General features: G+C 41.0%; 1 protein-coding gene across 1 annotated transcript in view; it reads right to left on the bottom strand.

The window, feature by feature from the left end:
* The window catches only part of LOC309550501 (uncharacterized protein), a gene marked incomplete at both ends in the record, with an annotated part of 47,879 nt that overhangs the window by 27,665 nt on the left and 5,214 nt on the right, over positions 1-15,000 (bottom strand). The window contains one exon of the mRNA XM_082250868.1: positions 14,872-14,935. Within this exon, the coding sequence (XP_082106994.1) occupies positions 14,872-14,935 (64 nt within the window). The remainder of the gene's footprint in view (positions 1-14,871; positions 14,936-15,000) is intronic.

The raw sequence follows: 15,000 nt of genomic DNA, 5'->3' as shown, positions 1-15,000 counted from the left end.
TAGTAATGAGAGTGTCAAATTAATTACATAAAAATGAGAACATGAGTGCTAAACAAAAATGAGAACATGGGTGTTGAAAAGAAAAAAATAATAATAACACTAATATTAATCACCAATAATAAAATGATACATTATGTGTAAAACGTTAACCTAATAAAAACAGAAAAAAATATATAATAAATTGGGTAAAAACTATAGTTAAATATTAAATGTATAAATTGAACCATACATTATACAATCTGATTATACAATCGTAAAATGGTACAAAAGATAATGAAAATTATGTTAGTAAGAATAATGATACTTATAAAATAATGCATACTGGTAGAAAAAAATTTTTTTGGACCTAGTAAGAATAAAAGTTATAGAAATGACAAAATGTATCCAAAGAGCTAATAAGAGTCATACACTGTATGATCTGGCTGTCCAATTGCTGAACAAACTTCCCAGCTTTAAAGATCTCTTGCATTATGAGGTAAAATTCAAATGGTGCATTCCATTAGTGGTGGATCTAAGAACTACTGTGCATCCCACACATTGTGTGTGTGCAACCTAAAAGGTGATCAAAAGGTTATATATCCGCAGGTTTAAATGTACATCTGGGGCAATATGTCATTTGTGGCAGATCATTCATCTGTGTACGGACAATTGCTGTATGTGGTATGATCAGTAAAATTGTGTGTCTGTGATCCAATACACTGACTCATGTTGATGGTATACATTGGAGAGGCAGATCTAAGTGAAACAATATTGTGCATTACCTTGACTGGCAACAAAGTGAACAAACCAGAAGTGAACTGGACCTACAATTGTATCTGTAGGAAGGACAGAATGAAAGCAGGGTGAGTGTTAGGTAAAGTTATGTAAGTTGGGGGGCGTGGCCACACGGGCATGTGAGAGGAAGCAGCTCACGGAGCTCCCGCCGTTGATCCGGAATCTATCACCTTGCCCCGGCCGGCTACTGTGACTAGATCACTGGATCCTGTTAGCTGAGATCCCCCGGATCACTTAGACACCTCGCATGTCCAGATCGGGTGCCGCAATGACCCGTGGGAGCAAGATTAAGGACGGCAGTGTCACTGTCCCAGCCGGTCAAGATGGCGCCGGCACGGGGACTCCTCAACATGCATCCCGCGGTCCTGACAAGCAAAAGGACACAGGCACAAAGCCTAAAACAGCACGCACTGGAGGAAAGGACAGTGCTGGGGACATCCTACTGTACACCAAGAAACTTTGTCAGATCCAGGGACCCAGCGCTGCGGACTCTGAACCCCTGGCAGATACACAGGTGCCTGTGGATATTACACAGGGCCTGGGAGACATGGGGATGCCTGTGCAGCCTGAGATAGATGATGGGCTGGCAGGGGACATGATGGAGGAGGATCAGACCACCCTGGGTCAAATTCTCCAAGCAGTGCAGAAATGCACAGCCTCAGTGAACACTGTCAAAGACAGACTGGGGGGTCTCACGGAGGAGGTGGCCCTTTTGCGTCAGGACCTACAAAAAATAAGGCGACTTGGAGGACCAGGTACCCGCACTGATCACAGAATCCAAAGTTATGTAAGTTGGTAAGATCTGGTGGGATTATGAAAGGCATCTTTACTTATTACAGTGTGAGTTGAAAGCACAGGCCTAATCAGTAGCTTGCATGACAGCAACCATGCTAGCCAAGCAGCCATGTTTATAAGACTAAAATGGCTCCAAAAGGAACAGGGGAAGGGTCAAGGGGGGGAGGTGTGTCTGGACTCAGAGGAGTGGCATTGGTGGATAATGGGAGGGTCAGAGTCAATCATGAAAGGAAAGATAGCAATGGATGTGTAAAGCCTCTAGTGTGTGAACAGTGAGTGGGCAGTGTGTGGTTGGGTTATGAGACTGATACCATACTGGGTTGCCCTTACCTTATTGGAGTTTAGGGACCGAGGAGAGTGTCACATTGGATCTTAAAGGAGTTGTAAAGTCAGAAGGTTTTTTAATTGTAATGCATTCTGTGCATTAAGATGAAAAGCCTTCTATGTGCAGCAGCTCCCCCAGCCCCCTTAATACTTACCTGAGCTCCCTCTCTATCCAGCGATGTCCATGAGTGCTTTAGCCATCCGGAACTCTCTCCCCTGATTGTCTGAGACACAGCAGCGGCGCCATTGGTTCCCACTGCTGTCAATCGGGCGAGAGAGGGGGTGGGGCCAAATGGCAGCTCCGTGTCTGAATGCATAGACGGAGCTGCAGCTCTGCTCAGGTGCCACCATAGCAAGCTGCTTGCTGTGGAGGAACTCAACAGGAGGGAGGGGCTAGGAGCTCCAGCCAGGGACCCAAAAATAGGAGGATCTGGGCTGCTTTGTTCAAAACCACTGCACAGAGGAGGTAAGTATATCATGTTTGTTATTATAATAGAACAAAACAAATGAGACTTTACAATCACTTTAAATGACAGAGTAGCCTGTAAGGATGGAAACAGCTCTTTAGATATGGAAATTAAGTTATAAATGTAATGGATGTAATTAGTCCCAATGCAGGTGCTGTATGTGAAATGATTAGTGTATACAAAATGCAAAATTACAGTATGTTTGTTCAAGTTTTTCCTTGTGTGCTTTTGTGTATTCTAATATGTCAAAAACCATTACAGCCATATTGTCGCATGATTAAGCACATACAACCTTATACACATGAAAAATAGGTGGGGGTGCAGTAGTTCAGTTGGGTATCTACTAGATGAAGAATGACATAATGATTATTACAAAGTTTCAATGGCCTCATTGAGGCCATCTGGGATAAGTGTGTTTAGTCTGTGTATCCAGAAAGTTTCTCGTTTGCAGAGTCTCGTAAATCTGTTGAAAACAGGAATTTGTTCAACTATTGGTGCCAAAAGTAACTGTGGATCTTTGTTGTGATGTATCAAGAAATGCCTTGCCACACTGTGTTTCCTAAACCCCAGCCTGATGTTGGATCTGTGCTTGTTTAGTCTTTGGCGGAAGGTTTGGATTGTTCTTCCAACATACTGCAAATTACATGGACACCTGAGTACATAGATTATAAATTGGGATAAACAGTTCAAGGTGTTAATGGACCATTCAGTGCCAGTGCTGGTGGCAATAACACTATGTGTTCTTTTGTCAAGTGACTGGCATGCCAGGAACTTGGGCACTCCACATTGGAAGAACCCAGTGATGGTCTGAAGTGATGGTTTGCTGGTGTGGCAGCTTGTTTCAATGTCTTGTATTCTGCTTGGTGCCAAACAGTTTTTTAGGGTGGGAGCTCTCCTTATGGGAATTTTGGCACAGAAAAGAAATAGTGGGTACACTAATAATTACCTCTTCTGTACTAATGCAAACAGATCTATGTTTTCCCAATGGACAATTCTTACGTGAACTAAATGTACTTTGTAATATGGTACATGCACATGGTACTATCAATTATTATAGTGAGGACATATTGCATAATACACCCTGGTACAGATAGGGTTTGATGATTCTGCTTTGTAAATTGGATTTCTGAATTACATACAGGTTTATAATGTCTGAGGGGCAGGACCGACCAGTGAGTGTGGTCCGATCTGCTGCTCTATATATATGTGTAGTGGGTCATTTGTTTGGCTCTGAAGAAGAGGATTCTCCCTTGAAAGGCATCAGCCTTACCATCACGGATGCCATCCAGCCATCCTGCAGCACTGGAAGAATCAATGTCCTGGAGGTCAACTGTCTGTGTTATGATTTGATACGCGTATTTTCTACATGCGTTTGTGAGTATGGTGTATGATACTCTCTTTTTATCCTTCAATAAATGTTTTAATGGTATTGCATTAGGTCGGTGCGCCCTTCTCTTGTTTTGTTGTCTTTTTAGTATATGCGGATACCCATGGTCCTGAGAGAGCAGCAAGAACCTAGACGCTATCAACAAAGTATTTTCCCTGAGCGCAGGAGAGTTACTTTTGGTTCTTTTGAGCTTTAAGTCAGTGCCAGTGTTTTTCCAAGATCTTTGTTCAACTGATGTTTGCCACTGTATTGGGTCATGAAATTTGGGGTGTAGCAAGTGGAATTTGTGTTATTTATTTCTTTGGGAACTAAGCCTTTTCTGCTAAATCCTTTGGGTAGTGTTTGGCCAGAAAATGATTCTTCGGTATTTGGGCTTGTATGTCAAAATCCACCTCGATGGAGCAGTTTCTCCTCAGTCGTTTAAATTGATTGAATGGCACATTTTGTAGTGACAAAGTCTAAAGTCCAGATAGCTCTTGCTATCAACCTTGTTAAAGAAATTTCTAGTGACCACCCTACCGTCTGTACTGTTAGGTGTGCATTGTGTGCAAAAGTTAGTCCCCATAAATGCTCATATATATACTGAACAAACTGAACTCATCCTCTATTCTGAATTCTTCCAGAATAGTGGAAGTTAATTATAAACTGCTTGCTAGGTGGCATTATACGCCTGCAAAGTTACATGTAATGTTCCCACAAACTCTCCTCAGTTCTGGAGAGTGCTGAGGTGGTGCCACCCATGGTCACATCTGGTGATCTTGTCCCCTATCCATTCTTGCTCCCATGGTCCAGAACCAATAGGCCAATATAGGAGGTCAATTATACTATATTCATATATTTTTTTGCACTTTTTGCACATTTGGCACTTTATATTTAATATATATTTTTCCGCACTTTAACCATTCATATGGTATATTATTCCTTATTTATTCATGTGGTTATATGAGCATATATCTTTTTAGCACAGATTCACTTTTTTGATAATATCAGTTTTAGAGATTTTTAGTGCACTTTATATTTATTCCTATATGCCTGGTAGCGCTGTTTCAAAATTGTATTCCATTATCACATACATACCCCATTTGTTTTGTGTCACACTGAGACAGTGCTGTCCCCGCCGCATTACTTAGATTTGCATTGGACCTATTATTTGCCCGCAGGATTCACACTACATTACTGCGTAAACTGGCACCAATACTAGGCTTAATTACTGCATAATTTGGCTCCAATACTAGGCTTTATTACTGCGTAAACTGTCACCAATTCTAGGGGCTATTACTGCATAAACTGGTACCAATACTAGCGGCTATTACTGCATAAACTGGCACCAATACTAGGATTTATTACTGCGTAAACTGGCACCAATACTAGGCTTTATTACTGCGTAAACTGGCACCAATACTAGGCTTTATTACTGCATAAACTGGCTCCAATACTAGGCTTTATAACTGTGTAAACTGGCACTAATACTAGGCTTTATTACTACGCAAACTGGCCCTAAAACTAGGCTTTATTACTGCATAAACTGGCACCAATACTGGGGGCTATTACTGCGTAAACTGGCACCAATACTATGAGCTATTACTACGTAAACTGGCACCAACACTAGGGGTTATTACTACGTAAACTGGCACCAATACTAGGGGCTATTTCTGCGTAAACTGGCACCAATACTGGGGGCTATTACTGCTTAAACTGGCACCAATACTATCGGCTATTACTGCTTAAACTGGTACCAATACTAGGGGCTATTACTGCGTAAACTGGCACCAATACAAGGGGCTATTACTGCTTAAATTGGCACCAATACTAGGGTTATTACTGAGTAAACTGGCACCAATACTAGGGGTTATTACTGTGTAAACTGGCACCAATACTAGGGGCTATTACAGCGTAACCTGGCACCAATACTAAGGGTTATTACTGCTTAAACTGGCACCTATATTAGGGGCTATTACTGTGTAAACTGGCACCAATACTAGGGGCTATTACTGCATAAACTGGCACCAACACTAGGGGTTATACTGCGTAAACTGTTTGCTGAAATTGCTTTAAATTATAAAGAAAAGCTTTTGAGAGTTTTCCTCTTTCTCCCATTGCCTACCCCCAATGAGCCTTGGTGCCACGTTGCCATGGATTTTATAACTGACCTACCTCTGTCCGAGGGCTGTACTGTACTGTGGGTTGTGGTAGACTGATTTTCTAAAATGGCAAACTTCAAACCTCTTCCTTCACTGTCATCAGCAGCAGAATTGGTGCCAGTCTTTCTTTGTGAAATCTTTAGACTCAATGGGATGCTATAAGTATAGTTTCAGACTGGGGGGGGTTAGTTTGCTTCCAAATTCTGGAGAGCACTTTGTAAATCCTTGGAAGTATCACTGCAGTTTTCATTGGACAGTCCGAAAGAACCAACCAGTCCTTGACACACTGGACCTTCCCCAGCGAGGAGGAAGTAGAGCGGCTCCGGACACAGGCCAATAGTCGGTGTCGGGCCCGAATACGAGGGACAGGGCTGGCACACTTGAGTGAGATATTTAATGTGGAGCCTCAAGAAGAGGGGGTCATCTGCAAATACTATGAGAAGAAGTTGGTGGATTTCTGCAATGATTTCAAACCCACAATGCCTAAATCTGTCTTGGATTGCATGGGAAGGAGGCGATTGCGATTGTACAGCTGTGTGGACCATACTTTGATTCCTGCTGGCCCAGTGTTTAACCCTGCGTTTTTGCTCATCTGTGAGAACATTTGAGCAACAACATCTGGTGAGTTGCCACTTCTCCTGACCCCTCTTTCGGCACTTGGTGGTGGTAAAGAGGTGAACCTGTTAAAACTTCACTAGCTGACAGGTGTTTTAATGGACATTTTTTTATATATATTTTAAAAGGACTTTGTGTTAACTAAAGTGGAAGTTGAGTGTCATGTTTGTTGATTGCACATTTCCTATGTGTTACATATAGTCCTGGTGAGCCAATTTATATTGACTCTTGCGCTACTATTCTTTTACTGCATGTTTATACAAATATCTTGGTTATTTGGTTAAGTAGCAGCAGTGTGTATTATCAATTTTGCAGTTAATAACTGACTCCTCCTGAAGCGCAGAGATATCTTTTGAGTCAGTAGGTGACCAGTGATGTCGCGAACATAAAATTCGCTGTTCGCGAACGCGAACATCGGCGAATGTTCGCGAACCGGCGAACATTGCGAACCGCCATAGACTTTAATAGGCAGGCGAATTTTAAAACCCACAGGGACTCTTTCTGGCCACAATAGTAATGGAAAAGTTGTTTCAAGGGGACAAACACCTGGACTGTGGCATGCCGGAGAGGGATCACACAAAAAAAAGTTCTTAAAAATTGTAATTTTTTGATAGAGAGCCAATTATTGGAAAAATTAAAAAAAAATAAAAATAAAAAAATTCTTTGGATTTAGCATCTGAGGGGTCTAAAAGGTGTACCTGTGAAGTTTCAGCTCTGTAGCATGTCCGGAACCAGAAAAAAATACGAATTAGGGTTAGGGCTAGGGTTAGGGTTAGGGCTAGGGTTAGGGTTAGGGTTAGGGCTAGGGTTAGGGTTAGGTTTAGGGTTAGGGTTATTTTTATGGCTAGGCTTAAAGGGTTAGGGTTATGGTTAGAGGGTTAGGGTTAGGTTTAGTGTTAGGGGCTAGGGTTAGGGTTACGGTGAGATACTTAGGGTTAGAGTTAGTAGCCCTACCCCTACCCCTCTAACTCTATCCCTAAGCACTAAAAATAACCCTAACCTTAGCCCTGACCCTAACCCTAACCCTAACCCTAGCCCTAACCCTGATTCTATTTTTTTTCTGGTTCTGGACATGCTACAGAGCTGAAACTTCACAGGTACACTTTTTAGACCCCCCCAGACAATAAATCCAAAGAAATTTTTTTTTTTTTAAGTTTTTTTTTTTTTTTAAGTTTTCCAATAATTGGCTCTCTATCAAAAATGACAATTTTTAAGAACTTTTTTTGTGTGATTTAGTGTCTAGGGGGTCTAAAAAGTGTACTTGTGAAGTTTCAGCTCTGTAGCATGTCCAGAACCAGAAAAAAAGATAATTTTTCAGTAGAGCAGGGATGGTGGGAACCCCTTTTACACCTATATGATCTTTTTTTCCTGGTTCTGGACGTGCTGCAGAGCTGAAACTTCACAGGTACACTTTTTAGACCCCCCAAACAATAAATCCAAAGAAATTTTTTTTTTGTTAAGTTTTTTTTTTTTTTCCAATAATTGGCTCTCTATCAAAAATGACAATTTTTAAGAACCTTTTTTTGTGTGATTTAGTGTCTAGGGGGTCTACAAAGTGTACCTGTGAAGTTTCAGCTCTGTAGCATGTCCAGAACCAGAAAAAAAAGATAATTTTTCAGTAGAGCAGGGATGGTGGGAACCCCTTTTACACCTATATGATCTTTTTTTTCTGGTTCTGGACATGCTACATATATATATATATATATATATATATATATATATATATATATATATATATATATATATATATATATGAAAAAAATACTCAAATACCAGCCCTCAAAGGGGCTTTTGGGGACAATAGATATATATATATATATCACAGAACAAAAAAAATTACACAAATACCAGCCCTCAAAAGGGCTTTTGGGGACAATAGATATATATATATATATCACAGAACAAAAAAAATTACACAAATACCAGCCCTCAAAAGGGTTTTGGGGACAATAGATATATATATATATCCAAAAAAAAACCTCAAATACCAGCCCTAGGAAGGGCTTTTTGGGGTGCTGTCCTTACAGCAGGAGTGTACCAAGAACACTGGCTAACAAGACCGGGAACTGTCCCCAGCTATAACAGCAGAAGCAGCACAGCACTTTCCCTGCTCTCAGTAACACAGAAATGATCTAAAATGGATGCTGCCCTTGCTTATTTATAGGAGGTGGGAGGGTGTGGGAGGGAGGTATGCTGATTGGCCTGGAATGTGTCTGCTGACTGTGATGTTAAGGGTCAAAGTTTGCCTCAATGATGATGTATAGGAGGCGGACCGAACATCGCATATGTTCGCCCACGGAGGCGAACGCGAACATGCGAAGTTCGCCGGGAACTGTTCGCCGGCGAACAGTTCGGGACATCTCTATAGGTGACCAGATATTCTTTTATAATGTACTCAGAATGGTCTGGAGTGGTACATGGGGTACCCCAAGGCTGTTAAATGTATTCATAAATGATATAGAGCAGGGGTCTCTAAACTTTTCAAAGAAAGGGCCAGTTTACTATGCTTTAGACTTGTGGGGGGCCGGATTGTGGCCAGTGACGGTAGAAAATGTCCTGCACCCAGCATCGGTGAGAATAAAATAGGCCGAATGGTTGGTGGTCAGCAGGAGGAGAAGTAGTGCCCCATTATTGGTATTAGTAGGAGGAATAGTACACCAATATCGGTACCAGTGGAACAAATAGTTCCTCAATAGTTAGGTGTTAGTGAGAGGAATAGTGTCTCATATCATTGGGGGGAATAGTACCCCAAGGGCCAGATAAAGGCTAGCAAAGGGCCACATCTGGCCCTCGGGCTACAGTCTGGGGTTCCCTGATTTAGAGGAATGTATAAATAGCGAAATCTCAGCATTTGCTGACAACACAAAATTAAGTAGGGCAATAACTTCACAGCTGGATATAGAAACTTTACAAGAGGACATCAATAAATTAACCACTTCCAGACTGCCCACTGCGATGTACGTACCTGTATATCGCATCTTCTTCCTGATCTGAGGTGGGCACAAGGGTCTGGCTGGTGCAATGTCTGCAGTGACCCGTTGATCTTTTTCAAAAGAGGCAGAATGGCGATATGTAAACAAGGCAGATCCCCGTTCTTTCAGGGGAGAAGATAGAGATCTTGTGTTTCTGCTAAGCAGGAACATGGATCTTTGTCTTTCCCCAGTCAGACCATCCCTTACGCAGTAAGCAAGCACCCCCTAGGGCTACATTTAACCCTTTGATCGCCCCTGATGTTAACCTCTACCCTTCCAGTGTCATCAGTATAGTAACAGTGCATATTTTTAGCACTGATCACTGTAATAATGGTCCCCAAAAAAGTGTCAAAAGTGTCAGTTAGGTGTCTGATTTGTCTGCCACAATGTTGCAGTTCCACTAAAAATCGCTAATCGCCTCCATTACTAGTAAAAAAAATGAATAAATAAATAAAAATGCCATAAAAATATCCCATAATTTGTAGACGCAATATCTTTTGCTCAAACCAATCAATATACGCTTATTGGGATTTTTTTAACCAAAAATATGTAGCAGAATACATATTGGCCTAAATTAATGAAGAAATTAGATTTTTACATTTTTTTATTGGATGTGTTTTATAGCAGGAAGTAAAAAATATTGTTTTGTTTTTTCAAAATTGACGCTCTTTTTTTGTATATAACGCAAAAAAAACAAACAAACGCAGAGGTGATCAAATACCACCAAAAGAAACCTCTATTTGTTGGAAAAAAGGACATCAATTTTATTTGGATACAGCGTTGCACGACCGTGCAATTGTCAGTTAAAATTATGCAGCGCTGTATTGCAAAAAAGGCCTGGTCATTAAGGGGGTAAAACTTTCTGGGGTTGAAGTGGTAATGGAGCTCAAACAACAAAGAAATGGCAGCGCAAGATTTTCATTAGAATGATCAAGTCATTTATTAAAAACCCCAGCATCCAGGACTCCTGTCTGGCGATTTTTGCAACTCAATCACTCTCTTTAGTGATCGATACAATATTAAAGATATCTGGTGGGCACAAAGTGCTGATATACCCCTCTGGGATCCTAGCTGTTGTCTTTGTATTTTTTCTATCTATGATATTGATTTTGCCTATACATCAATACTGTTAGTAAGTCGCATAATGCTGGAGTCAACTATAAATATTACTATATTGATATGTTCCAATGTACTTATATCTTACATCTTTTAGTAGGTTGTCAACTTCAGTTATACCCCTGACAAAGGAGCTTTTTCAGCCCCAAAACGCGTTGGGTCATTGACATCAACCTCCAATATTGTATGGTGGTTTGCTTTTGTTAACTCCAAGTCTTTTGCTGTATTTTGTTGTTTATGCTGCTAGTCACTGTATGTATCAGCAATTTTATGAAGCTTATTTAATAAAAACAATATTTTTTATCAACACATTATTATTAAGAGTTGCCGCTAAAGTCCCACGCCCAAGGGATCCTCTCCTTTTACTTCTATAAAGATAGTATAATTACAAGCTTATGACATTATTAAAATGTTTACTATTATCATTTAACATTTAAATAGTAATTTTGTAAAAAAAATGAAAAAATTCAAACAAAGAGAAAAGGGATACATTTCCTTACCAACCACAGCCAAGATACAGCAGATAGCATATATCCACAGGATTTGTCTTCCCATTTTTTCTTTGTAGTTCTCTTGCTTCCTTATTATCAGAACATCATGCTAAAATAGAGTCCTTCACTTCATGAGAACAGGTGTCTCTCTGCTACTGTCTCTTCCTCACTGATTCCTCTTACTTTGTATGAAGGGAGGAGACACAGGTACTTCTCACTATCCATCCCATTTTTACAGCTTCCAAACACCCTGCCTGCTAGTCAGCACATTTTCCATTAACTTACCTATTGCTGTGACAAATGATACTAAAATGAAAGCAATTATAGAAAAATTGGACTTTAATATACATACAAACAATTGTTTTGTCTTGATGTGCCTTAGAAACATTCTAAATGAAATTCAGTGCCATTACACAATTTATCTCTTATTATTATTATTCAAAAACTTTATGAACATATTGACCTCCTAGGGTCCCAAAACCCCCTACATTGCTTTTAATGGTCTAAAAATTACTTATTGGATTGAAAATTAAATTACTCTCACATCTCCAAGCTGTTATCTGCAGAGGGGTGAGACCACTTCCGAACCAGTCTCCCAAATTATACATCTGCTTCTTTGGGAAATAAATAGGAGTTGATAGATCTACAAAATCTTATTGGTACACTCCACCATCTAGGCACCCAGTTTGTTATCATTCCATATGTGGGGGGAAGGGTGGGTGCAAAAAGCATAAGAGTATGGGGGGGGGGGGGTCAATCCCAATAACCTATATAAATATATTGTATGTTACATCCATAAATAAGGTACAAAGCCCTCATATTTTATATACAGTAAAAACACATAAAATTCCACAGATGTAATATCAATAACTGCCTCAGTATTTATAAATAGCAATAACAAAGTGGCACAATGGATCAATAAATAAAGAACTACAGAATAACTGTCACAAAGTGAGCCAGTATAATTGGGTGTAGACCTTGTTTGATGGATATTAACTAGTTGTGTAAACATTTGCTGTATGTGTGCAGTTTTCTGATAATATTGTTATGCTTTTCTAGATCTTTAACTTCCCATTTAGAAGAAGAAAATATTTAATCCATGAAATGCATTGAGATATTGACATGAGATGTGAAGACAATAGAATTTTCAAACCAACATGCAGATTTTAAATTATATGATGCACTCAGGCCTGTATCTACCCCAGAAGGCGGATTCTGCCGCACAGCATTCTGGGAGTGGGTATAAGTTTGAGGGGAACACATAACGCAGCGTCTTTGGCGGGAAGCAGAGTCCCAGGAGGGAGAGTACGGCTGTCTCTCCTCCTGTCAGCAGGATCGGGTGTCCCAGGCGGCTTGCCTGAGGTGACAGAGGGCTGAGCTGAGCTGTAGAGAGGATCCAGTGTGCCGAGGACCAGCGGAGTTGAGAGGGGTCTAGTTTCAGGAAAGCATTCCCAGTTTGTGAGTACTGCAAACTGCCCCTTGGGGATCTGCCTAGAGAGAGAGGGGACCACTCTGGTGAAGGTCGTGGGGATCCAGGAGCTAGCTAGCCGGTGCAGGAGTACAAGTAAAGGGGGTGTCAGTGTTGACCCTGAAGAGAAGCATAGAAGGTGCCTAGTGAGAGGACCCTGAAGTGTAGAGGGGGTGCCTAGTGAGAGGACCCTGACATGTACAGGGGGTGCCTAGTGAGAGGACCCTGAAGGTAGAGGGGGTGCCTAGTGAGAGGACCCTGAAGTGCAAAGGGGGCACCAGCGTTCGGGCCCTGAAGTGTTAAAGTGTACAGTGTTGAGAGTTGCAGCTGCACAAGCAGTTACAGGAGCTACCTCAGTCAGGAAGGACTGGAGGGAGCTGGATGCAGGACTTTTGAGCTAACCAGAGCATCAGGAGTCAAGTCTAAGCACAGTCCAGGACTTTTGAGCTGATCAGAGTGTCAGAAGTCAAGTTCAAGTGCAGTTCAGCAAGTCATACAAAAATGTGATGCGCCAGAAATATAAAATCAAAAAGTGATGACAATAAATCATATCCAGTTCATAAGGCACATAGCAATGTGTGTGCTTCCAATAAAATGATATAAAGAGTGTCCCGTGTTCAGATGAAGAAAATCCAGTGATGAAAACAACTTGTAATCACCAATATAGTGAATCCCTCCACCAGGTGAATCAGCCTCTCACCTTTCTGAAGGACCCAAACGGGCCAGCAATCACATGTATCATTGATCAGACTTCCAGGAAAGAGCCACACTATATTGCACCTCGAGGGATCCCGGGACATATAGAAAACAGATGAAGAAATCTAGTGCTCTCCGCTTACTAATGAGGGTATGCTTTATTAGAGAAAGGCAGATCAACTCACATTTGTCGGGCACTCAGCTGTGCCTGCTGTATAATCGATGTCAGCGATCTGTTACCAGAGAGAGACTCTGCGTCGGCCACGCACGCTCCGCCCCCCTATACGCGTTACGTCGAGCGTAATGCTCCTTTGACTTCCTCGGTAGGGGTCTAGTTCAGCAAGTCAGTGTCTTTTCAAGCGCCAGCAAGCATTAGTCGGCATCCAGCCCGCGTCAAGACAGCGCTGAAAAGCATTTTTTCACAATGTGTCCCATTTGTACCTAGTTGAGCCAGAGGAGTATCCCACTCATTCCCTTCTCCCATCCCCATTATCAAATAAACAAAACAAACCAAAGATGCCGGACTGGTCCTTGTCTCCAATATAACATTTGGGTATTCAGCTTAAATGGGCTGAAGGTGTCACCGGTAACCATGGTAGACCCACATCAGGCCCAATGCTTGAAAAAACCTGCTACATATGTGAATACATGAATGTTTGCTGGTACCCTAAACTTCCACTTTTCCATAATTTTTGCTATTAAATTGAGGATGTTCAATGTTCACAATGCCTCACCACTTTTTTCATATAACTAGTCTGAAAAAGATCAGTTTTGTTTTTTCAATGTAATAGAGAAACCTCTTCATCCTTAAGGCTACATTCACACCTGAGCGTAGCGTTTTCGTGCTTTTTTTACCGCTTTTTTTACCGTGATTTTACCGCGATTTTACAGTGATTTACAGGCGTTTTTTGTGCAGGCGTTTTTAGATTGAATAGAGACCAATGGAAAATGCCTGTAATCTGCCCAAAAAGAAGCTCATGTACTTTTTTGAGCGTTGGGCGTTTTGCTCACAGCATCAAAACGCTCAGATGTGAACAGGGGCCATTGAAATGAATAGGATTTGTCTTGTTGGGCGTTTTGAGAGCTGATCCTAGAGCAGAAAAACTCCCCAAAAACGCCTCAAAACGCCTACATGTGAACGGAGCCTTAGCAGTGGTTTAGGTAATAGCTCTTAATATGCCCTTGATTACGTCAGTTATGACTGAACGCATTGGGTGGAGCCGACGTACGTGACTGCTTGTTTGCTTTGTACGCGATCTGGATCTTTTCCATATATAGATTTTGAGCTTTTATTTTTATACAGCGCTGTTTTTTATTGTATCCTATGTTAGTAGTTTTAATCTTTTTATACCATAAAAGCTCTTTGCAGTTTTACACTGTGTGGGCTTTTTTCCATTTTACTTGTATGGTCACACCCTGCTACATCAGTTACATCTGAGAAATTCCTGGACTATATGTGTTTCCTGAGATTTGGCACATCTGGACACGTCATGTCATTTCAGGCACATTTAACTCTGTAATGGAGTCCACTGGCTTTGGTAAGAGTCTTTTTTTCTTGGGTAGTGGATCATGTTGTGGATTTGGATCACTAACATGAATATGTTACTTGTCACATGGGGACTTACAGATCTCAAGACCAAAAGTCTCACTAATATCATGACCAAATATTGTACTTTTTGAGTTTTTCTTCTGTTTTTAAAAGATATTTGAGCACTTACTGTACAAATATTATTAGCACCTTCAAATATCGTTAA

The sequence above is a fragment of the Pelophylax lessonae genome (assembly GCF_965119305.1).
Source record: "Pelophylax lessonae genome assembly, chromosome: 3".
Taxonomy (NCBI): Eukaryota; Metazoa; Chordata; class Amphibia; order Anura; family Ranidae; genus Pelophylax; species Pelophylax lessonae.
Note: the sequence above shows the minus strand (reverse complement) of the source record. Positions and strands in the feature narration are given on the sequence as shown.